Source organism: Salmo salar, chromosome ssa21 (assembly GCF_905237065.1).
Source record: "Salmo salar chromosome ssa21, Ssal_v3.1, whole genome shotgun sequence".
In the NCBI taxonomy this organism is placed as follows: domain Eukaryota; kingdom Metazoa; phylum Chordata; class Actinopteri; order Salmoniformes; family Salmonidae; genus Salmo; species Salmo salar.
In genome coordinates, this window is record NC_059462.1 from 7,250,962 (window position 1) to 7,276,306 (window position 25,345).

Below are 25,345 nucleotides of genomic sequence, written 5' to 3' on the forward strand. Positions count from 1 at the left end.
ATGCCTCGCAAAGAAGGGCACCAATTGGTAGATGGGGAAAACAATTCTAAAAGCACACAATGAATATACCTTTTAGCATGGTAAAGTTAATAATTCCACTTTGGGTGGTGTATCAATACACCCAATCACCACAAAGATGTGGAATAAGTCAAGGGGTATGAATACTTTCTGAAATGAATAGAGAGAACAAAGAATATAGCTATTTGATCATGTTTGTGTGCATGTCCAATATTAATGACATCTGGAATCCAACATGGTTTCACTGGAATTATCAAATGACAAGAGTCAGACAAACGTCAACCCTCAACACGTCAACAGCTCGTATAAGCAAAGTTTAGCTGAGACTCATCTCTTGACAGGTAGGCTGATGAAAATCATTATTTACGAAAAAGACTAACACCTAATTATCTTAACTGAAATGTCCTCACATAACTTTCATTAGCTGGCTAAGGTTAGCATGCTAGCTAGTTACACTGACAGCTCTTAGTCAGTGGCCTATTTGTTGTTCGTTCTCGGAAACATGTGGAAATCACCACCACATTCCCACCCCAAATTGCTGAATAGCAGCCTGAGTCAGTCTTTGAGGTGGAACTTAAACAAGAATTTCAGTTCTAGGACAGGAATTACATCATCAGCAATCTAGTTGATACCGGTAAAGTTTTTTCTTTCATTTTTGCTTCTCTCATGGAGCGAGGACATTTAGGGACCAGGGGATATTTCCAAATGACAGCAGTTTCACTGGTTTTATGGAAATTAAAAGCTGTGAAAATAATCCAACATGTTTCTAAAAATATTTCCGTTAATCTTGGATGCATATATTATGTGGTTGAAAATGAAATATTGTCAGCTTTTATGTCACAAAGAAATTGTACGTTGAGGCTACACAACAGGTCCCTAAGCACGCAATCGCATTCTCTCATACTTCTCCACTCCTGTTCCTGAGACAAAATTGACATTTGGTCTATAATTTTACTGCGAGGGACACTTAATTCTGCAGGGGTTAATATTATAATAGGCTACATGTGAGGCCTACAGTCAGAGTCCAGACTTCAGTTACTATTCCAACCATTAGGCTACTTCAATTCCGGCATCCATACAGTGCCATTTGATAAATGTTTCAAGTTTTAATGTCACATGAACAAGTAAAGTGAAATGCGAAGAGACATAACTTACAAAACACCAAAACGTGTTATGAATGACATTTGGTGATTGTCATTCATTAGGACCTCAAATGTCTTGTAACCTGAATGATGCGTACATTGCTGTCCACGCGTGTCTCGATCTCGGCCACTCATCTCTGCAATGGCAACATTTTAGTGTTATCATAGAACCACACAGCATTTTGGAGCGTATTCCACAAGTTTTCATGTCTATTCGCTAATTTTTCATGCAACTCAAATGCGGCAAAGATAAATAGTTCAATATCCTACCGTTCTCTAGGAATCTATTTATTAATTATTGTGATAGGCTCATGTTTTACTAGTATGGTGTACCCCACTATTTCTTTTGCTGGCACTCCGTACCAGACCGTTCTAGCTTACTTTGAACCGATTTGAATACTTATTGTTTTCATGCATCAAAATGTAGGTTTACATCACCTAAATGTACAGCATTATTCTAAAATCAAAACAGCCATATTATGAAAGAAAACAAGCCAACTTAAGTTAGAATAGGGCATATGTCTCTCAGAGAATAGGAAATAAAATATGTATTTCAAATCATTAAAATCTTTAATTTACTATAAGTCCCCCTCCATAACTTATTTGGACAAGCAGACATTACAGAACTGAACATCAATCCAATTATATACACCCTAACCAAAACTACAAGTGACTCAAAACAGCACCACTACAACTTGTGACTCGCCTTCAATCAAATGCTGCCACTTTCATTGACAGTTTAGACCTGTGGCCCTATCCGGTGACATCCTTTGGGACAGACTGTGATTACATTGCCAAGAACACCTGTGGTGGGCAAGAGTACATAATGCCCATTACGCAGCTAATTCTGGATATACGGAGTAGCATAGATAAGAATACTTGCTAGAAGCAACACAAGGAGTCCTGCCATTTTTAATGGTGCACTCAACCGTAAAAGAGAGAGTTCAGGATTGTGGCAATGGAGCCCTTTATCTTCTTCCAAAGAGTCAGATGAACTCGTGGATACCATTTTTATGTCTCTGTGTTCGGTACAAAGGAAGTTAGAGGTAGTTTTGCAAGCCAATGCTAACTAGCGTTAGCGCAATGACTGGAAGTCTGTAGGAACAGTTATTGCTAGTTAGCAATTGCGCTAATGCTAGTTAGCAACTTTCTTCAAACTGCATGCAGAGACATAAAAATAGTGTCCACAACCCACTGGGCACAGACGTCAATTCAATGTCTATTTCACGTTGGTTCAACGTCATTTCATTGAAATGAAGTGGAAACAACGTTGATTCAACCAGTGTGTGCCCAGTGGGAAGTTAAGATAAAGAGCTTCATTGCCAAAATCCTGAACTCTGCCTTTAACAACTTGTTAAACATTCATTAACAACAATTAACATTCCAAATAAATCTGATCACAGCAGATACAATCATGAAACTTGTATAGGCAAGTTGTGAACACGAAGGGACATATCACACATTATTTGATATGGACTATAATTTCAATACTAGGCGTAAACGGTCCCTTGGAAGTGAAATGTATTATTTAACCATGGCCATTACAAGAGTAGTGATTTGACCCTGAAGAACTTGCTTGAATTTGGCAAGAATTTTGTTTTGTGATCCCTTGAGTATAGGATCTCCTAAAAGTATGTTTTCTTTTGAAGTCTTTTTGAAGAAATTCATATTTATATGGACATAGAATAAAAACAATGCTGTTAGATCAAATAAATTATTATTTGCATTTTGCTTTACTAATTAGTACAAAAGAGAGAGTTGAAAACAATCAACTCTAGTACGTTAGCGTTTGTCCTTAAAGAGCCGGTCACACACATCAGCTTACCTTGAATGAACTGTGCACTAATGTTTCATCCAAATCAATCACCACACAGATCTTCCCTGCGTCTTTTGACTTGATTTGAGGGAGCAAAGGTTTTTCTGGGACCTGAAAGCAAATAGGTAAATGTTAGGTTAATGAGCCAAATGATGACATCAAATTCATTGATGCAATTAGATTATTTTGCAATGTTTGTGCTCTAAAGCAAATCAAGACAACACTGTGACATGATGAAAAAAACATTAAAAAGTGTGCATGTGGGTCATGAATTAAACTGATAACATTACTTCATGAAATTGTAGTGAGAAAACACACTGATAAAAGGTTTGCTTGTAAGGTTGAGAGAAATGAGTTATAGAGGAATGTGTCCATAGGGGGGCATAAGACAGCAATTTCCAAACAGCTGGTGTTCTGTTGATGGAAGAAGTAAATGTCAATGTGACTGTGGACTCATGGGTCTGTGGGCTGACTATGAGCTAACCCTTCCCTCATCAAGTAGGCAATACTGTGAAACCGACTATACTAGCATGAGGAAATGTGATGACCAAATAAGCAGCCTATAATACTGTGCAATCCAAATGTGTTTGCCCCAGCAGAGTAAATAACCAGGTCAGGATATCATAACTTTTATAGGCTGACATTAATACCACCTGCTGTGTCAAGCAATAAGAGCCTTATGTTTAGTCATATCCTCCTCTTTTTCAGTTGTGTTGCCACAAATTTGATCCAATGACAACACAGCCAAAGCAAAAACTGAATGGTCAATATGTAAAAATAAAAATAAAAACAGGCCAAATACATTGACAAACACATTTTACTATTTTCTCTGTCAGATTTCAGTTTGATGCAACACCTGAAACGTTCATATATCATTTGAAATTTGAAAGCAGAGCTATAATCAAATTAGGTGCATGCTATTCGAATGGATTTAAAGAAAGGTGCAAAGACCTTGAAATACCTGGTCTCTAGGCGGAACGCAGTACTCGCATTCACAGGACTCATCAGACTCATCGTCACTCAGCTCCTCCTCAGACTCTTCACTTGGTTGTTCAGAAGCCACAATCTTAAAAAATTCGTTCAACTCTGTTTTCTCATCCAGCTCACTTTTTTCAGTGGGCTCTGTTTGTTCGGCGTGATGTTCATGTGGCTCGCTGACCATGGAGTTTTTACTATGTTCAGCACCATCGAAAATGGGGCTTGTTTTCTCAGACACCTGCTCTGAAAGGTCCTCTGACTCTGGCGGTTGGAAGTACTCTGAGACAACATTGTGTTCCTCCCAGCTCTCAGACAGATATGGTGTGTTCAGATCCTCACACAATTTAGATGACTTGTTTTGCTCATCTATCTCTTCCGAAGAGGTTGTAAAGGAATCAGTTGGATCTCCATTGAATTCAATACCATCAGGCATAGCTGGTTTGCTTCCTTCAGTGCATAATACAGTGTCTTTGGTTATAACCTCAAGTGAGTTAGGACATTCGCTCTTCTCAGCACATGGAGCATCATGCTCTCCCTCCTCAGTGCATACTCCAACTTTAAAATATGTCTCAGGAGTGCTGTCATCAATTCCTTCATTAAAAATATCATCAGAGTCTTCTTCATCACAGAATCCATTAGCTTCTTGATTAACATTAGACTCATTGGCTTTGCTTTCATATTCATGGTGATCTTCATCACTTGGTTCACAGGCTTTCTCCTCAGTGCAGAGTGCACAAGCTTCCCCTTCCATGGAAAATGGTGTATGTTCACAGCCATATGCGATGCAATCTTCATCACACAGTTCATATGATCTATAAGCTTTGTCTCTAGCATATGGCTTGTATAATTCATCTTTTGCAATGCGTATTTTCTGGTCTTCTTCATCAAAAGATTTCTCTTTTTCAAAGCATGGTTCATAAGTGTGATCATTTTGGCCCTCATATGTTTCGTCATCTTCAACAAAAGACACGTCAGCAGAGGATCCATGAGAAGCTTCCTCTGCACTGTGTTCGTACATGTTGTCCTCATCAACTAAGGGTCCATTGGCCTGAACCTCACCAGCTTTATCTTCAGCAATGCAATCTTTCTCAACAAAGGGCTTGTGGGCCTCAGCCTTAATAGCATTGTCTTCTGCTACAAAAGCTTCATAAACGTCAACTTCATTAGCTGAGGCTTCTTCAAAACAAGATTCACATCTTTCCTCCTCTGCAAAAGATCCAGAGGCTGATGCCTCATCATCAGCACAGTCTACATTAAATGGTCCAACCTCAGCACAAGTATCATAAGATTGATCAACTTCTTCTTGACTAAAAGCTTTATTCTCATTGATTTTCTCATCTAAAGCAAGTGATTCAAGCCTTTTTTTGGCACAGAGTATATGTGTTTCTTCCTCATTCATAATGGGCACTTGAGGTATAAGTTGTTCAAAAATCTGCTCATGAACCCCTCCCCCTTCAAAACAGGAGGTATAAGATCGCCTTTGAGAAAAGGTATAAGTATCCTTTTTATCAAATAAGTCAAAGAATTCCTCAACAACGACTGCATCCAAGTGAAGTTTTTCTTCATCAGCTTTGCTTTCCTCACATTCTACCGCATCTGGACAATTGTCAAAAGATTCCCATATCTCTGAACAGAATTTAGCTTTATCATCACTGGATTTGTCCGGTGCTCCTTCTTCCACTAATGCTTCATAGGATTCAGCTGAATCAGTTAATAGGTCTGAATTTATACTGTCATTGATGCAAAATTCTAAATAACTTGATTCAATGGATGCGCACTCAGAGGACTTGTCTTCCTCAGAATATAATGCGTTGCTAGGCTCATAGTATTTGTTATTTATGCTTTGATGTTGACCGGGATAGCTCTCACAAGAATTACATTGCTCAGTCAGTTCACACTGTACACTTGTCTCATTTTGCTCATAGAGATTGTTTTGCAGTTCACAGTGCCCAGAGGGTATATCATATTCAGCAGATTGATGACTGCTTTGTTCAGCAAGCAAAGTTTGCTCAGTGGGTTCACAAACTTTAGAGACATGTCTACTTTCATTGGGATCAACTTGTTCAGCATAGCGTTGAGAAGGCATGTTCAAATCTGAAGAATGTATAGGTTCTAATGTTGTGCAAAACTCAGAGTCAAAAAGCCCACAGATTTCAATTTGTTGAACTGTAGGCTCAGCGGGCTTTAAATCATCATTATATGACATTGTAGTCTCATTATATTCTGTTGGATGTTCAATATGATTGTATTTTCCTGAATACTCACAAATACCAGTGCAGTGCTCAAATGATCTGATTGATTTAGTGGATTCAGAGATGTCAGGTATGAAGTCATATATCTTACTTTGCTCAAAAAACTCAGAGCTCTCAGCAGGTTCGCTTGGCTCAAAGGACATACAGTGTTGATCAGAAGGCTTGCATTGTTCAGATGACTGAAAGTGTCCTGTGCAATTTTCGCAGTGTTGCCTAAATACAGAAGCTAGACAGTCATTAGCACAGTGCTCAAAGGACTTGCTGAACTCAAAGCACTCACAATGTTGAGTACATTCTTCAAATGATTTACTTAACTCGGAAGACGTACACTGATTAGTGTGCTTGTGAAGAGCTGGATAGTCCTCATAGGGCTTGTTGATCCATTGTTCAAAGCCCACAGAATGCCTATTATAATGCACAGAAGGTTTACTCTCCTCTGCATGGTCTCCATTCATGTTGTAATGATCGACACTGTGCACAGAGGGATCCATTTGTCCATTGACCTTTTGGGATTCAGTATAGTCCAAAGAGTTTTTTCTTTCGTCCACAATGATGCAGGGTTCAGCAGATTGCTCAGAAGGCTCGCTTGAATCCATGACTTCAATTAGTTCTGACACCTCACAGTGTTCAGCAGGCATGCTTTTGGCAGATGTGTCAAAAGCTTTGCTTTGACCAGAGTGCTTCTTTAGGTACACAGGGAGCTGACCTTCTCCAATAGGTTTGTAGTGTTCAGAGGTTTTAAACTCTTCCAAGCATAGAGATAGAGAGTTGTTTTCTCAAGGGAGGTGACAGAGTCCAGAGGGCTGGCAGGTCACAGACAGCTCCTTTGGTACTAGTGGCTTGCACTGCTGGGGGTCTTCACTGAGTCCACAGCCCGCCTGAGACAGCAGCAACAGTGTTCATGTTGGCATGACAGGAGGTCACAACCACACTGAGCCTAGCACACAGGTCCCTCTCCAGGAGACCTAGCACTTTATTTTGGGGCTTCAAGAGACGTGACAAATAACTCCTGGAATATCAAATCACTATAAAAAGCTGAAGTAAGGCATAAATCTGAAACTGACACACGAGAAGCGTCTTGAACACCTGATCTGTCTATAGTGAGCTAACTGCCATGTTGTTTCCCAAGAATGTGTTCAATAGAGTCTTGAACACCTGATCTGTCTGTAGTGAGCTAACTGCCATGTTGTTTTCGAAGTTCAATAGAGTCTTGGGCGGCTTTGTCATCTGCCCAAAAATTGGAATAGCCTGATATCATCTCCTGTTTAGCAGGGAATGCTGTTAAGTGATTCACCTTAATACACTGACACAGAATGACTGTGGTCTGATAATACATTATAGTGTGTGCTGATTTTATTTGATATATTTTTTGACTCATGGTGTCATCTGGATTGATTTATTTGTAGTGAAATATTTACTTTTAAGGGGGAACTGCAATAGTTTATTGACCAGAGAGCTTGTAAACATGAAATGACAAAGTAAACATGTGTACCGGACATGTGGCTCTCAATCATGTTGAGATAGTCAACATCACAAGAAAGGGCAAGAGGGAGAGAGGGATGTAAGGACATAGACAGCTTACTTTTGAAATGGTCCTATTTTCTTCCACCAATAAGGGGGCATTGTTGTTCATGGGGATTTGCTTTGTTTCTTTGTGACATAGGTAGCAGAAGAGACTTTGGAAAAAGCCACAATTGCAGGGTTTCTTCAAAGAAACAGCATGGGCAGGGACTCCTAAAAGAGAAAGTATTCAGATAGTATTCTGTCGTCCTCCTGTTACCTCACTGTGGTTGTAGCCGGGGCTTATATAACAAAGTCAGGTGCCACCTCAGTCATGGAAATAGTGAAAAAAATATAAAGTGACAGGAACTAACAAAATAAATCTGTCAAATTAATCACACAAGTAGTATATAATAAATACATGTTTAATATTTTAAATAATAATTTAATTTAAAATAAAAAAGTCTCTAGTTGATAGTCATGACTAGACCTTAAAAACAGTATTTATTTGCACACCCTTATATTTTCATTGGTTTACATTTTCTATGCATAGTTTGGAATACAGCTGATTTTCTACGATTTTGAATCATCAGGTCAATATTTTTAAAAATCGTCTTAGAATAATCACAAATATTCAGTAAGTTAAGCCTGAAATGTGGCTCTAGTTCTTCTCTTTAAACGTATTACAAAGTCCATGTGACTGACTAGATAGAAGTGTTTTTCAAATTATTTAAACTAAAAACCAACCTCATCTATTAAATCACTATTGCACATTAAGACTCTTCTGGCTATAGCCACTGTGATGTAGTTATGAAAAGTCAGATAACATTACTTGTTCAGTAGTCGCAAAATGTATCTAAAAGTTATATTGCACTACAGACAACAATAGTTGTCTAAATCAACAGAATAATGTAAAGGGAAATACATTTTGTCTTGTTTTGTGACTGGTAAAACAGTGCTCAAGATTAAGAATCTATGTAGCTACAGTTCCTTGGCACAAACACATCTGAGAAACTAGCTTACTGACAGAGAGTGATAAAAGTTGATCTTTGGAGGACAAAATCTGTGACAAATTAGCCTATTTTAGATGGATGGAGAGCTGTCATCATGAGAGATTAGGGTGCCACGTGACACTGAAGCTGTTGCCCAAAGTGTCCATGGGTGATATTTTCTTTCTTTTAAACAACTCTGTCATAACATTTTGAATAGATGAGAGGGCACTTGAAGCCATTGTGTAAGAGTGGGCGACTGACAAGTCTCTCATGACAACTCAAACATCAATGGAGTAACACTGTAAAACATATTTTGCCAGCTCCTTTGGTACTAGTGGCTTGCACTATAATAATCCTCCATAAAAGATAAATAATTTTGTTTCCAAGGGACTCCCGAGACAACAATGTTCTGTAATTTGTTTAGAATTAGGTCATCTTCAATTTAAACTTACACCTGTTTCATAATATAATGGCAAAAATTTACAATGACAGATGGTTTACATTTCATCAGTGGTGAAATAAACTCGACCCACTTCACAAACCAATTAATGTTGAACTGAGAGGACAATTGAAGACGTCTTTCAATTGGAGCTGAAACTGGACTGAGACACATGGGATTATGCATAGTTGTTTGGGGCTTACAAGTCGCGAGGTTTGTGTGCAAACATTTGTGAAGGAACTGGGCAGGTGAACGGAGGGGTGTGAAGAAACATCACGCTGCCCTCCACGTTAGCTCTTCTGATATTACACATCAGAGCACTTTAAAATAGCACGCCACGAGCAGCTGCTGACAGTGGTTAATGATGGGATTCTTTGTATATATAGCCCAGCGTGCACTCACTCCAGGCCATAAACGGAGGCGCAAAACAAAACCTTTTTGTGTCGGTAACAGCCACAGGAGGAAATGGCTAAGCCTCATGTTTATTTGATGCAGCTGAAGTGCTAATGTAGTAAATGTACACATACAAATAAATGGAGCAATGGAAATTGAATTTCAATTGGTCAGTAGTCCAATAATCAACAAACATTAACCACCACATTAGTAGTTCAGTTCATTTGGTATTATGCGAACTTGACACATGCAGTGTGACACCTCTATTCCCCTGCTCACACCCCGTCTCCCAAGAGGCTACAGCACTGATAATGAGGTTACAGTTTTACAAGGGGAAAGCGTTACTGAGGCCAGGCCAGCATGTTTTAGCCCACTGTGTTAAAAGTGGATTATCTAGGGTCTCTTTCGGGCACACCTCTGCTTCTATTCCAATCCAGACAGAGATAGGCCCACTCTGTGTCTGACTTTAACGCCTTGACACAAGATACCCTGTTACAATCCGACTACTTGTTTCACGCCATCTGGAGCAAGCTGGACGGCAGCAACTGTGTCATTAGGCCTGAGTTGGGGTAGGATCTATATTTAGGTCAGTGTTAATTTTGGCACTCTTTTTTAGATTAAGTGTAGTCTTAATAATTTTGACTAAAATATAATTAAGTCTTAGTTAAAAAAAAATATAATATAATATGAGAGAGAGAGAGAGAGAGAGAGAGAGAGAGAGAGAGAGAGAGAGAGAGAGAGAGAGAGAGAGAGAGAGAGAGAGAGAGAGAGAGAGAGAGAGAGAGAGAGAGAGAGAGAGAGAGAGAGAGAGAGAGAGAGAGAGAGAGAGAGAGAGAGAGAGAGAGAGAGAGAGAGAGAGAGAGAGAGAGAGAGAGAATCACCAGTTGGTGCCGCAAAGTAGTATGGGTTGCACCTCCATCACTCGGTCGCTTCATTGTTCCCTGTTTCAGAAGAACTTTCATGCAATGCAGGAAATGTAAAACTTGTAGTGTATTTGAGGTTTAAAAATAATTCTGAAGACTTGACTTTCCCTTTATGAAAAATGTATCAACCCCTACAAAAATGTCCATTAATTATAATCCCATAATAATTCACATTTCCTGTTGCTGCAGGATCATTTTCCTGCTGTAGCAAACTGTCTCACACAATTATCCTGGACATCTTCACACTCGGTTAAAAGTTGTGTAAATTGACAGGGCCCAGCAAAAACACCCTTTCCTCTAGCTTGGCGCCCCTCTCCTGGAATGCAGTCACAGCCACATGACCTTTGACCAAGAGGAAGTAAACCAAGAGAAGATGAGAGAAGGCCCTCAGAGCCATCTTGGAGTGTTCTGCCACCTCTAGATCGTACATTCAGAGCTCAAATGATCCACAATGTACGAGAGAGTGAAGGAAAAGTCTCACCATAATATCTGCTAGCATATATATTTCAGAGGATTATCTTGATTGGACACACAACCCACTACGCATAAACTGGTTGAATCAACGTTGTTTCCACTTCATTTCAACCCAGTCTGATGACGTTGAATCAACGTGAAAAACTGATTGGATTTGAAAAAACTCATTCATGTAAGGGCATTTAGTCTTTTTTTCACCCGATTTAAAAACATATATTTTTCTTTGCTTTCACCTTGAATTGTTATCTTGTCAGTTGACAACTTAACCAAATGTAAATCAAAACTAGATGTTGAACTGACATTTGTGCCCAGTGGGAAGGATGGATGGTAAATGACTTCCCACTGGGCACACCTCATCATTTCAATGTGAAAATGTGGCTAATATTTGCTTGAGATGTTGATCAATGAGATTTCAATCTTTTTTCACCCACTCAAAAGACAGCCAGAAGTTTGTTAAATTCCTAAATGTGTAATCACTATGCTTTCAACAATATAAAAGCACATCCACATCCATAATTTTTGGTTTAGTTGTCATCTAAATGTGTTATTGCTGCACTTTCAAATGGGAATACAATGTCAGATATTTTTTATTTATACAACAACATTTGTGTTATCACTGTGCTTCATCTAATAGCACAACCAAATTACCTGGATTTCAGTTGAGATTACATTAAAACATAATGCAAGTGATCAATGCAGTTCGAGGTTCTGCACAGATTATTATTGCAATTGTGAAGATCTCAACAGACCTTTGACCTTTGCATGCTATTTTGAACATGCACGCTGGAGAGTTGATCTACAGTTGAAGTCGGATGTTTACATACACCTTAGCCAAATACATTTAAACTCAGTTTTTCATCATTTCTGACATTTAATCCTAATACAAATTCCCTGTTTTAGGTCAGTTAGGATCACCACTTTATTTTAAGAATGTGAAATGTCAGAATAATAGTAGAGAGAATAATTTATTTCAGCGTTTATTTCTTTCATTACAAACCCAGTGGGTCAGAAGTTTACATACACTCAATTATTATTTGTTAGCATTGCCTTTAACTTGTTTAACTTGGGTCAAACGTTTCGGGTAGCCTTCCACAAGCTTCCCACAATAAGTTGGGTGAATTTTGGCCCATTCCTCCTGACAGAGCTGGTGTAACTGAGTCAGGTTTGTAAGCCTCCTTGCTCACACATGCTTTTTCAGTTCTGCCCACACATTTTCTATGGGATTGAGGTCAGGGCTTTGTGATGGTCACTTCAATACCTTGACTTTGTTGTCCTTAAGCCAGTTTGCCACAACTTTGGAAGTATGCTTGGGGTCATTGTGCATTTGGAAGACCCATTTGTGACCAAGCTTTAACTTCCTGACTGATGTCTTGAGATGTTGCTCCAATATATCCACATCATTTTCCTTTCTCATGATGCCATCTATTTTGTGAAGTGCACCAGCCCCTCCTGCAGCAAAGCACCCCCACAACATGATGCTGCCACCCCCGTGCATCACGGTTGGGATGGTGTTTTTCGGCTTGCAAGCATCCCTCTTTTTCCTCCAAACATAACGATGGTCATTATGGCCAAACAGTTCTATTTTTGTTTCATCAGACCAGAGGACATTTCTCCAAAAAGTACGATCTTTGTCCCCATGTGCAGTTGCAAACCGTAGTCTGGCTTTTTGATGGTGAGTTTGGAGCAGTGGCTTCTTCCTTGCTGAGCGGCCTTTCAGGTTATGTTGATATAAATCTCATTTTACTGTGGATACAGATACTTTTGTACCTGTTTCCTCCAGAATTTTCACAAGGTCCTTTGCTGTTGTTCTGGGATTGATTTCCACTTTTCGCACCAAAGTACATTCATCTCTAGGAGACAGAATGTGTCTCCTTCCTGAGCAGTATGACGGCTGCATGGTCCCATGGTGTTTATACTTGCGTACTATTGTTTGTACAGATGAACGTGGTACTTTCAGGCATTTGGAAATTGATTCCAAGGATGAACCAGACGTGAAGGTCTACAACATTTTTTCTGAGGTTTTGGCTGATTTCTTTTGATTTTCCCATGATGTCAAGCAAAGAGGCACTGAGTTTGAAGGTAGGCCTTGAAATATATCCACAGGTACACCTCCAATTGCCTCAAATGATGTCAATTAGCCTATCAGAAGATTCTAAAGCTATCATTTTCTAGAATTTTCCAAGCTGTTTAAAGGCATAGTCAACTTAGTGTATGTAAACTTCTGACCCACTGGAATTGTGATACAGTGAATTATAATTGAAATAATCGGTCTGTAAACAATTGTTGGAAAAACTACTTGTGTCATGCACAAAGTAGATGTCCTAACCGACGTGCCAAAACTATAGATTGTTAACAAGACATTTGTGGAGTGGTTGAAAAACAAGTTTTAAATGACTCCAACCTAAGTGTATGTAAACTTCCGACTCCAACTGTAGATAAACTCTTATCAATGTGCATCTAACTCTGGCTTGTAAAATACTTAATCAATATAAAGCCAGCTGTCATTGTCATTTGTGGCAGAGAGACAAAATATGTAAATGTCATTAAGTCATGTGTTCAAATATCTGTTTTGTATCAATAATCTACAGTAAGCTTTCATTTGTTGATGATTGTCTGTTTGATGATACCATGAAATAAATATTCCCAACCATTAATGAATTTCTGACCCAACTATATATTGTTTTGTTGAATAAAACAGGCCTGTCTGGTCTGTACCGTTGCCTGTGTATTGAAATACACTTTGTCTGACCACAGACAATAAAAATGAAGTAAAAAAGACACAGGCCTGTCTGTCATCTTCAATGTCTTCACCTTCTTTTATCCAGCCAACATCTGGTGGAGGGTCACCCCTTACAGTGCATACGAAAAGTATTCAGACCCCTTCGCTGTTTCCACATTTTGTTACATTACAGACGTATTCTAAAATGGATTAAATATAAAAAGATCCTCATCAATCTACACACAATACCCCATAAAATAGGTTTTTAGAAATTTTTGCTAATTATTGCTTTGTTTTTTACTACAGAAATACCTTATTTACAGAAGTATTCAGACCCTTCGCTACAGTATGAGACTTGAAATTGAGCTCAGGTGCATCCTGTTTCCATAGATCATCCTTGAGATGTTTCTACAACTTGATTGGAGTCCAACTGTGGTAAATTAAATTGATTAGACATGATTTGGAAAGGCACACACCTGTCTATATAAAGTCCCACAGTTGACAGCGTATGTCTTAGCAAAACCCAAGCCATGAGGTCGAAAGATTTGTCCATAGAGCTCCGAGACAGAATTCTGTCGAGACACAGATCTGGGGAAGGGTACCAAAACATTTCTGCAGCATTGAAGGTCCCCAAGAACACAGGCTCCTCCAAAACTCTTAAATGGAAGAAGCTTGGAAACACCAAGAGCTGGCCACCCAGGAAAACTGAGCAATCGGACAGAGCTCCAGTGTTCCTCAATGAAGATGGAAGATCCTTCCAGAAGGACAACCATCTCTGCAGCACTCCACCAATCAGGCCTTTATGGTATAAACGTTCACAAAAAACATAACAATTCTTTTAAGAATTATAGATACAGAACTCCTTTATGCAATCGCGGTGTCCGATTTTAAAATAGCTTTTCGGCAAAAGCACATTTTGCAATATTCTGAGTAGATAGCTCGCCATCACGGGCTAGCTATTTTGACACCCACCAAGTTTGGCACTCACCAAACTCAGATTTACTATAAGAAAAATTGGATTACCTTTGCTGTTCTTCGTCAGAATACACTCCCAGGACTTCTACTTCATCCACAAATGTTGTTTTGGTTCAAAATAATCCATGGTTATGTTCAAATATCCTCTGTTTTGTTCTTGCGTTCAAGACACTATGCGGACGCGTATCGTGACAAAAAATGTCTAAATATTCCATTACCGTACTTCGAAGCATGTCAAACGCTGTTTAAAATAAATTTTTATGCGATTTTTCTCGCAAAAAAGCGATAATATTCCGACCAGGAAACCCTGTTTTCGTTCAAAGACTCAAAGTTGAAAATGGAGTCGTCTCGTGCACGCGCGCCCCCGTCTCATTCTTCTCAGATCGACCACTTACCAAATGCGCTACTGTTTTTCAGCCATGGGCTGCAAAGTCATCATTCAACGTTCTGGCGCCTTCTGAGAGCCTATGGGAGCCTTACAAAGTGTCACGTTACAGCAGAGATCCTCAGTTTTCAATAAAGAGAGTGTAGAAGGCCAAGATATGGTCAGAAAGGGAACTTCCTGTACAGAATCTTCTCAGGTTTTTGCCTGCCATATGAGTTCTGTTATACTCACAGACACCATTCAAACAGTTTTAGAAACTTTAGGGTGTTTTCTATCCAAATCAAACAATTATATGCATATTCTAGTTTCTGGGCAGTAGTAATAACCAGATTAAATCAGGTACGTTTTTTATCCGGATGTGAAAATACTGCCCCCTATCCTAGAGAGGTTAATCTAATTGCATTGTCCGATTTACAGTAGGCTTTACAGCGAAAGCATGCCATGTGACTGTTTGAGGATGGCGCCCCAGATCAAAATATTTTTCAACCAGCACAGGCTTCATAAAATCACAAATAGAGATTAAATATTCACTTACTTTTTGTAAATCTTCCTCTGATTTGTAATCCAAAGGGTTCCAGCTACAACATGCATGGTCATTTTGTTTTGATAAAATTCTTCTTTATGTCCCAAAACGTCAGTTTAGTTGGCTCCATCGATTTGACTAATCCACTCGTTCCAAAAAGCTACCCCTAAACTTTGTTTAAACAAGTCAAAATACGTTTCTATTTAATCCTCAGGTACCCTAAAATGTAATTAAACTATACTATTTCATACGGAAAGAAGTATGTTCAATAGGAATGTAAAATTAGCATGTGCGTGTCCTCTTCGTCATGTGCGCACAGACTGATTTCCAAATCTGACTCCCAGTACCAAAACTCAAAATTCTTCCTCGTTTGGGAGGAAACAAGCCTGAAACCTTGAACAAAGACTGTTGACATCTAGGGGAAGCCATAGGAATTGCATATTCCCCGTAGCTTTCCAATGTAAGATCATGGGCTCTCAAAAAAAAGAATTATTCCGATTGGTTTTTCTTTGGATTTTCTCCTACCATATCAATTGTGTTATAGTCTCAACTGAGCAAGAGGACAAGTACATTAGAGTGTCTAGTTTGAGAAACAGCGCCTCACAATTCCTCAACTGGCAGCTTCATTAAATAGTACCCACAAAATACTAGGCTCAACCTCAACAGTGAAGAGGTGACTCTGGGATGCTGGCCTTCTACAGTAGGCAGAGTTCCTCTGTCCAGTGTCTGTGTTATTTTGCCCAACTTTTCTTTTTATTGGCCAGTGTGATATATTGCTTTTTTTTGCAACTCTACCTAGAAGGCCAGAATCCCAGATCATTGCCTCTTCACTGTTGATGTGGAGACTGGTGTTTTGCGGGTACTATTTAGTGAAGCTGCCAGTTGAGGACTTGTGAGGCATCAAACTTTTGATTGGTAGTGTATGTATATACAGTACCAGTCAAAAGTTTGGTCACACCTACTCATTCAAGGGTTTTTATTTATTATTACTATTTTCTACATTGTAGAATAATAGTGAAGACATCAAAACTATGAAATGGCACATATGGAATCATGTAGTAACCAAAAAAGTGTTAAACATATCAAAATATACTTTATATTTGAGATTCTTCAAAGGAGACACCATTTGCCTTGATGACAGCTTTGCAAACTGTTGGCATTTTCTCAACCAGCTTCACCTGGAATGCTTTTCCAACATTCTTGAAGGAGTTCCCACATATGCTGAACACTTGTTGGCTGCTTTTCCTTCAATCTGTGGTCTAACTCATCCCAAACCATCTCAGTTGGGTTGAGGTTGGGTGATTGTGGAGGCCAGGTCATCTGATGCAGCACTCCATCACTCTCCTTCTTGGTCAAATAACCCTTACACAGCCTGGAGGTGTGTTGGTTCATTGTCCTGTTAATAAACAAATGATAGTCCCACTATGCGCAAACCAGATGGGATGACGTATCTCTGCAGAATGCTGTGGCAGCCATGCTGATTAAGTGTGCCTTGAATGCTAAATAAATCACAGACAGTTTCACCAGCAAAGAACCTCCATACCATCAAACCTCCTCCTCCATGCTTCACGGTGGGAACCACACATGCAGAGATAATCCGTTCACCTACTGTACTCTGTGTCTTACAAACACACATTGGTTTGAACCAAAAATCTCAAATTTGGACTAATCAGATCAAAGGACAGATTTCCACCGGTCTAATGTCCATTGCTTGTGTTTCTTGGCCCAAGCAAGTCTCTTCTTCTTATTGGTGTCCATTAGTAGTGGTTTCTTCACAGCAATTCAACCATGAAGGCCTGATTCACGCAGTCTTGAGATGTGTCTGTTACTTTAACTCTGTGAAGCATTTATCTGGGCTGCAATCTGAGGTGCAGTTAACTCTGATGAGCTTATCCTCTGCAGCAGAGGTAAGTCTGGGTCTTCCTTTCCTGTGGTGGTCCTCATGAGAGCCAGTTTCATCATTTCGCTTGATGGTTTTTCCAAATGCACTTGAAGAAACTTTCCAAGTTCTTGAAATTTTCCAGATCGACTGAACTTCATGTCTTAAAGTAATTATGGACGGACATTTGTCTTTGCTTATTTGAGCTGTTCTTGCCATAATATGGACTTGGTATTTTACCAAATAGGGCTATCTTCTATATACCAGCGCTACCTTGTCACAACACAACTGACTTGCTCAAACGCAATAAGAAGGAAATAAATTCCACAAATTAACTTTTAACAATGCACACTTGATAATTGAAATGCATTCCAGGTGACTACCTCATGAAGCTGATTGAGAGATTGCCAAGATTGTGCAACGCTGTCATTAAGGCAAAGGGTGGCTACTTCGAAGAATTTCAAATATAAAATATATTTTAACCTCTATGGGCTAGGCAGGACGAATTCGTCCCACCTACGTAACAGCCACTTGAAGCCTGTGGCGCGATTTTCAAAACCTTAAAATTTCAATTTCTCAAACATATGACTATTTTACAGCTATTTAAAGACAAGACTCTCGTTAATCTAACCACACTGTCCGATTTCAAAAAGGCTTTACAATGAAAGCAAAACATTAGATTATGTCAGCAGAGTACCAAGCCAGAAATAATCAGACACCCATTTTTCAAGCTAGCATATAATGTCACAAAAACCCAGAAGACAGCTAAATGCAACACTAACCTTTGATGATCTTCATCAGATGACAACCCTAGGACATTATGTTATACAATACATGCATGTTTTGTTCAATCAAGTTCATATTTATATCAAAAAACAGCTTTTTACATTAGCATGTGACGTTCAGAACTAGCAAACTTCCGGGGAATTCGCTAACATTTTACTAAATTACTCACGATAAACGTTCACAAAAAGCATAACAATTATTTTAAGAATTATAGATACAGACCTCCTCTATGCACTCGATATGTCCGATTTTAAAATAGCTTTTTGGTGAAAGCACATTTTGCAATATTCTAAGTACATAGCCCAGGCATCACGGGCTAGCTATTTAGACACCCGGCAAGTTTAGCACTCACCATAATCATATTTACTATTATAAAAGTTTGATTACCTTTTGTTGTCTTCGTCAGAATGCACTCCCAGGACTGCTACTTCAATAACAAATGTTGGTTTGGTCCAAAATAATCCATCGTTATATCCGAATAGCGGCGTTTTGTTCGTGCGTTCCAGAGACTATCCGAAATGGTAAAGAAGGGTCTTGCGCATGGCGCAATTCGTGACAAAATAATTCTAAATATTCCATTACCGTACTTCGAAGCATGTCAACCGCTGTTTAAAATCAATTTTTATGCCATTTTTCTCGTAGAAAAGCGATAATATTCCGACCGGGAATCTCCTTTTCGGCAAACAGAGGAAAAAATCACAAAGACGGGGGCGGTCAGGTCACGCGCCTAAGCCCAGAGTCCCTTGATCGGCCACTTGAGAAAGGCGATAATGTGTTTCAGCCTGGGGCTGGGATGACGACATTCAGGTTTTTCCCGGGCTCTGAGCGCCTATGGACGACGTAGGAAGTGTCACGTTAGAGCAGAGATCCTTAGTAAAAGATAGAGATGGAAAAGAAGTTCCAGAAATGGTCAGACAGGCCACTTCCTGTAAAGGAATCTCTCAGGTTTTGACCTGCCATTTGAGTTATGTTATACTCACAGACACCATTCAAACAGTTTTAGAAACTTTAGGGTGTTTTCTATCCATATGTAATACGTATATGCATATTGTAGTTACTGGATAGGAGCGGTAACCAGATTAAATCGGGTACGTTTTTTATCCAGCCGTGTCAATACTGCCCCCTAGCCCTAACAGGTTAATTAACACTTTTTTGGTTACCCAAGTTTTCCATATGTGTTATTTCATAGTTGATGTCTTCACTATTATTCTACAATGTAGAAAATATACAAATAAAGAAAAACCCTTGAATGAGTACTGTAGGTGTGTCCAAACTTTTGACGGGTACTGTATATATTGATTCTTGAAGAATATAATTTAGAAATGCCTCATGAGCTCAGTTCAACTGAAAATGCCCATCAGAACCCAAAATACAAGCTTGTTTTACTCCAAATGTTTGTATACAATGTAAATGTAAACAAACACTGTATAGCCTCAAAACATTGTTAAAACTATACTTTTGATATCGTGCATGGCCAGTCATTGCATCCATAGCTCTGTCTATCAATGTGAGAGTAATTACATTTCTACAGGCTCATCCCTTTTTACCGAAACACAGGCGGGGTGGCTACTTTGTTCTAATTTTAATTAAGGATTCTATCTTTTAATTATGTACTGTATGCCATATCTTTCAATGCAGCAATATTCTATTACAGAATGGATTTAATCAGTTCTATTTAGGCGCTTGTTAAATGTAATCAAGTAAGATAAAACACAAAGTTCAATTGAAATAACACAAACTGCTGCTTTTGCGTTTAAGTTGTATGTTCTTTATTATTATTTATAACTGTCATGCCTATCCCATGCCATATTCAGAGGTTCCACAGAGCAAAGAAGTTTAAGAGCTGCACCAATTGTGATTACTCAAGCAATCAAATGAACAAACAACCAAACAATCACACAAAAAACAATCGAGTAACATAATGTCGTTGTCCCCCCCTGAAAAAAAATATAAAAAAATCGCACAACAAAGCTGATATTGATTGTCAACTTACAAAGCAAACACTTCTGTTTCACTGCAACACATCAAGGTATATATATGCCTTAGGTACAAAACTCTGAACTTAATCATTATCAACCTTGCAAGCTGTTCCGTTCCATAAATAATTTGCAACTAGTTTACTTCTCAACGTACTGGAGGTGTCTTGCTCAGTACATCATAGTCTTCATACATCAATATCTACCTTCTCCATTTAAATGGTATTACTTCTTCACAATATATTGAAATACATTCATCCAATAAATCAAGCATATCATAATTTTAAACAAAACTCTATGACATAACACACAAGCAGCCATCAAATCAATCTCATACCTGACCATGGAATTCAACTAGAAGAATCCTGCTTAAATACTTAATTCTAAACAAACCCACTGATGCTGTTGATTAAAACTGAAATACAATGTAATGTAAAATCAACTTCATGACACACATCTGCCAGATCACTTCATGATTATACCACAATAAATATATAACATACATTACCAATCAAAACTTTGGACACACCTACTCCTTCAAGGGTTTTTCTTTATTTTTTACATTGTAGAATAATAGTGAAGACTTCAAAACTATGAAATAACACATACAGTGGCTTGCGAAAGTATTCCCCCCCATTGGAAATTTTACTATTTTGGGATTTTTGTGGCGTTTGTATCATTTGATTTACACAACATGCCTACCACTTTGAAGATGCGAAATATTTTTTATTGTGAAACAAACAAGAAATACGACAAAAAAACGGAAAACTTGATCGTGCCTAAATATTCACCCCCCAAAGTTAATACTTTGTAGAGCCAACTTTTGCAGCAATTACAGCTGCAAGTCTCTTGGGGTATGTCTCTATAAGCTTGGCACATCTAGGCACTGGGATTCTTGCCCATTCTTCAAGACAAAACTGCTCCAGCTCCTTCAAGTTGGATGGGTTCCACTGGTGTACAGCAATCTTTAAGTCATACAACAGATTCTCAATTGGATTGAGGTCTGGGCTTTGACTAGGCCATTCCAAGACATTTAAATGTTTCCCCTTAAACCACTCAAGCGTTGCTTTAGCAGTATGCTTAGGGTCATTGTCCTGCTGGAAGGTGAATATCTGTCCCGTTCTCAAATCTCTGGAAGACTGAAGCAGGATTCCCTCAAGAATTTCCCTGCATTTAGCGCCATCCATCATTCCTTCAATTCTGACCAGTTTCCCAGTCCCTGCCGATGAAAAACATCCCCACATGATGCTGCCACCACTATGCTTCACTGTGGGGATGGTGTTCTCGGGGTGATGAGAGGTGTTGGGTTTGCGCCAGACATAGCATTTACCTTGATGGCCAAAAAGCTCAATTTTAGTCTCATCTGACCAGTATCTTCCTCCATATGTTTGGGGAGTCTCCCACATGCCTTTTGGCAAACACCAAACATGTTTGATTATTTTTTTCTGGCCACTCTTCCGTAAAGCCCAGCTCTGTGGAGTGTACGGCTTAAAGAGGAGCTTTGCAGCTCCTTCAGGGTTATCTTTGGTCTCTTTGTTGGCTCTCTGAATAATGCCCTCCTTGCCTGGTCCGTGAGTTTTGGTGGGCGGCCCTCTCTTGGCAGGTTTGTTGTTGTGCCATATTCTTTCCATTCCTTAATAATAGATTTAATGGTGCTCCGTGGGATGTTCAAAGTTTCTCATGTTTTTTATAACCCAACCCTGATCTGTACTTCTCCACAACTTTGTACCTGACCTGTTTGGAGAGCTCCTTGGTCTTCATAGTGCTGCTTGCTTGGTGGTGCCCCTTGCTTAGTGGTGTTGCAGACTCTGAGGCCTTTCAGAACAGGTGTATATATACTGAGATCATGTGACACTTAGATTGCACACAGGTGGACTTTATTTAACTCATAATGTGACTTCTGAAGGTAATTGGTTGCACCAGGTCTTATTTAGGGGATTGATAGCACGCAGCACTTTTCAATTTTTTTTTAAAATAATTGTTTTAAACAATGTATTTTTTTTATGTATGTATGCTATTTTGTGTATGTCCATTACATGAAATCCAAATAAAAATAAATTTAAATGCCAATTGGGGTGAATACTTTTGCAAGGCATTGTATGGAATCATGTAGTAACCAAAAAAGTAACTTCTGACTGGTACTGTATCTACACAATAAATATATTTTGTTATATATACTGTTTCAATGTTGGATAATGAAGATAGCAAAACTTATAATCGATTAACAAAATGTAAAAAAAAAAGTGAAACCTAACAGTTTCATAAATTAAAATGTTCTTCATCTGCGTGAATGTGACATACACCTACACACATTTATTTTCTGAGTAAGTAACCATTTGGCAATATACCCAAAACAAAAATACAGTCTTTCTCCAAGCATCATCCTAATTTAAAAGTGAGGACCTGCATTATGAGTAACTGATGAGTAGTCTGCAATCATATGCATTCTTACAGTCAAAAGCTGTGGTTACACATTACATTAACATATGGTTGTCATCATCCAATCAAGATGATCCAATCAATATCTGATCGAGATTTGTTACGCCTATACATAGGAATAAAATGTGTCTCATCTGCCCACAACGTTAATATTGTGACCAGATTCCCTGGTCTCGCCCTGTATGCAAATTAATCCAACCTGCCTTGGACTTCCCCTTATGACACAAGCTGTTTAAATCAACAGAAAACAGCACAAGTTTGTAGTCCTTAGTTTTATACTCTCATCATTACAACCTATGTTTGTTACCCAGCGATATAAGACATAATAGGCTACTGTCCCCATAACCTCGATCTGTCCACAGCCGTAGTAATAAATATTCGGAGAATCTCCCATCCCTGACAGTCACCACACAAACGAGCTAAGTATCTGGATGTATGTACAAAATACAATTAATGCACAGTATAAATACAAATGACAGGCCCTAATGCACAGAGTAGAAACAGAAACATGTTAAGTTACAGAATAACTACAAATTGCATCTCCGAATGGTGCATCGCATTTAACCAAACAGGTCTGGATATTTACGCATGGATGTTTACATGCGTTGTCTTTATATTAGTTGTAATCTTGTATTGTAAATAACCTTTAGTATAGGCCTAAACATTACCAAAGGAAAGAATGTGACATGCTGGGAGAACGATCGTGGTTTAGTTTTCTCCAAATCATTGATCAGTGTTAATTCACTAATGAAACCTCTAATATGATAAGCTATAGCAAAACAAATGGTGAAATTATGAAAATGCATGGATAAAAGTGGCAATCGATAAAAAGTGCAAAGGAGCACACATGTAAAGCAAATACTATGGCTTTATAAAGGGAATAAAGCGTAAATCTGAAAGTAGCCTTAAGAGTCCTTTGTGTTTGTAGCCTACAGTATATTGTACAGTGGCCTCATTCATGCTTACAGAAAGCTATGCACCTTTACGCATCAGTTTGGACATCTTCTGCACTGTATTCATAGATGGAAAATGCTCAAAGATTCATAGAATAAAATCGAAAAGCATTTCATTATACCACTGTATTATTTTCATATCTGACATAGAAACTGAATTAGACTGTTCACCACCGACCCACCATTTATTTTGGCTAAATCTACAGGTGGAAAATTAGGTCTACACATTATACCTTGCCATACTCTTGTCATGCACTGTGCTCTTCTGCAGCGACTCCATCATCCCTAACATCCCCAATACAGATGTAGTTCAATTTAATTTATTCTATTACAGTCCTTGGAATTTCGGTAGTTTTCAAATATAACATTTTGCACTGGCATTGGATGTGGGATTGGGATAACCCTTTTTCTCTCATTCGTGATGATATGTCTTCATAAATATCTTTATTTCTATATGCCCGTTTTTGCTGGGAATGTGGCATCTGACCACAGTGCCAGTATTGGAACTTGGTTTCTAATGAAGACACGATCTTAATTCAGCTGGCCAGTGTTATTTTTTGAGAGGGCAGGACAACCGTGACGTTGCCCAAATGTATACACTTTTGTTGTCAGGATTCGTTTACACTTCAAGGATATCCATACAAGATGCATCTTCGACTACCTCCAGAGGTAGTAAGGAAGACCTAATCACAATCAGATCACAATGTGTCTTTTGTTGGTCTACAGGTGTTGATAAATGTGGGCACAGTCAGAATGTGGACAAGATCAGGACAACAGATGCATGTTAGAACCAGGTATAAACGGGGCTAATGACATCCTGTTTAACTGTAGATTAAGCCACTCATCACCTCATCTGTTCAAATCACATGTTACAATCTCATTTGTCAAAATGTTCAATCTGAACTCAAGTATGGGCACAGCATGACCCTTCCACATTCTACCCTGTGACTCAAGACACCCTCAGTTACTGTGAATGTAAGGTACTGGAGATCTTGGCATCCTTTGTATACATATACTTGGTTTACACAAATCGGCTGCAATGTCCATTAATTTTGAGAACTATAGGAAAATTGACATTGTAATATATAATGACAAAGACTTGGTTAGCCAAATCAGAATGTCTTTAAGAATATTTTCAGGTCCTACTCCTTGATTTGGGTTGTGTTGATTAGTTGTTCACTGTTCTGGTAGATATTGCTAATCTTGTCTGAACCATTTTGCCTAATGTCATAAATAACCCAATGCTTTCTCAATGCATTTAAACCGACTCATGTTGTCAAGAACATTCTGATTATCAAAGATAGAACATGTCAACTGAGCATAATGGCGTACATACTGTAGTGCCCATAATCACGGGCCCAAGATGTTATCAGTAGTGTCGCTTTGTTCATAAAAACTAGCTGAGAAGAGACATCATCTCCACAAATGTCATCATCCTAGGGAAAGATAAAATTACACATGTACTAGATGTTAAGAGAAGATATCTGGTTGATATACTTGGATACAAGAGGTTTAGATAAAACAATTATGAGCTTGTGAGTATTAAAAAGAGAGAGCAGAGGTTTGGAACTTTGAGCTGGCATCCAGCCCTTGAGAAACGTGTATCACACCATGAAATACATAGAACTATTCTGTTATTTTCTCATTACAAGAACATTCTCTGTAGGGACTCTATGGTGGAGGAAGAGAGGTTAATATCTCGAACCAGTGCTGGATTTTGTGATTTTATGTCCATTTGTCTGAAAAGCTAAACTCACAATTCATCTCACCAGGTTAGGGGGCC

General features: G+C 38.7%; 1 protein-coding gene across 1 annotated transcript in view; it reads right to left on the reverse strand.

Moving 5' to 3' along the window:
* Positions 1–7,147, reverse strand: part of LOC106581679 (uncharacterized) — a 79,759-nt gene extending 72,612 nt beyond the window's left edge. Inside the window, exons 1-2 of the mRNA XM_014163898.2 lie at positions 3,938–7,147; positions 2,986–3,087 (exon numbers count right to left, since the gene is read on the reverse strand). Coding sequence (XP_014019373.2) covers positions 2,986–3,087; positions 3,938–6,844 — 3,009 coding nt within the window. The 5' untranslated portion in view covers positions 6,845–7,147. The remainder of the gene's footprint in view (positions 1–2,985; positions 3,088–3,937) is intronic.
* Between the last annotated feature and the right edge of the window lie 18,198 nt (positions 7,148–25,345).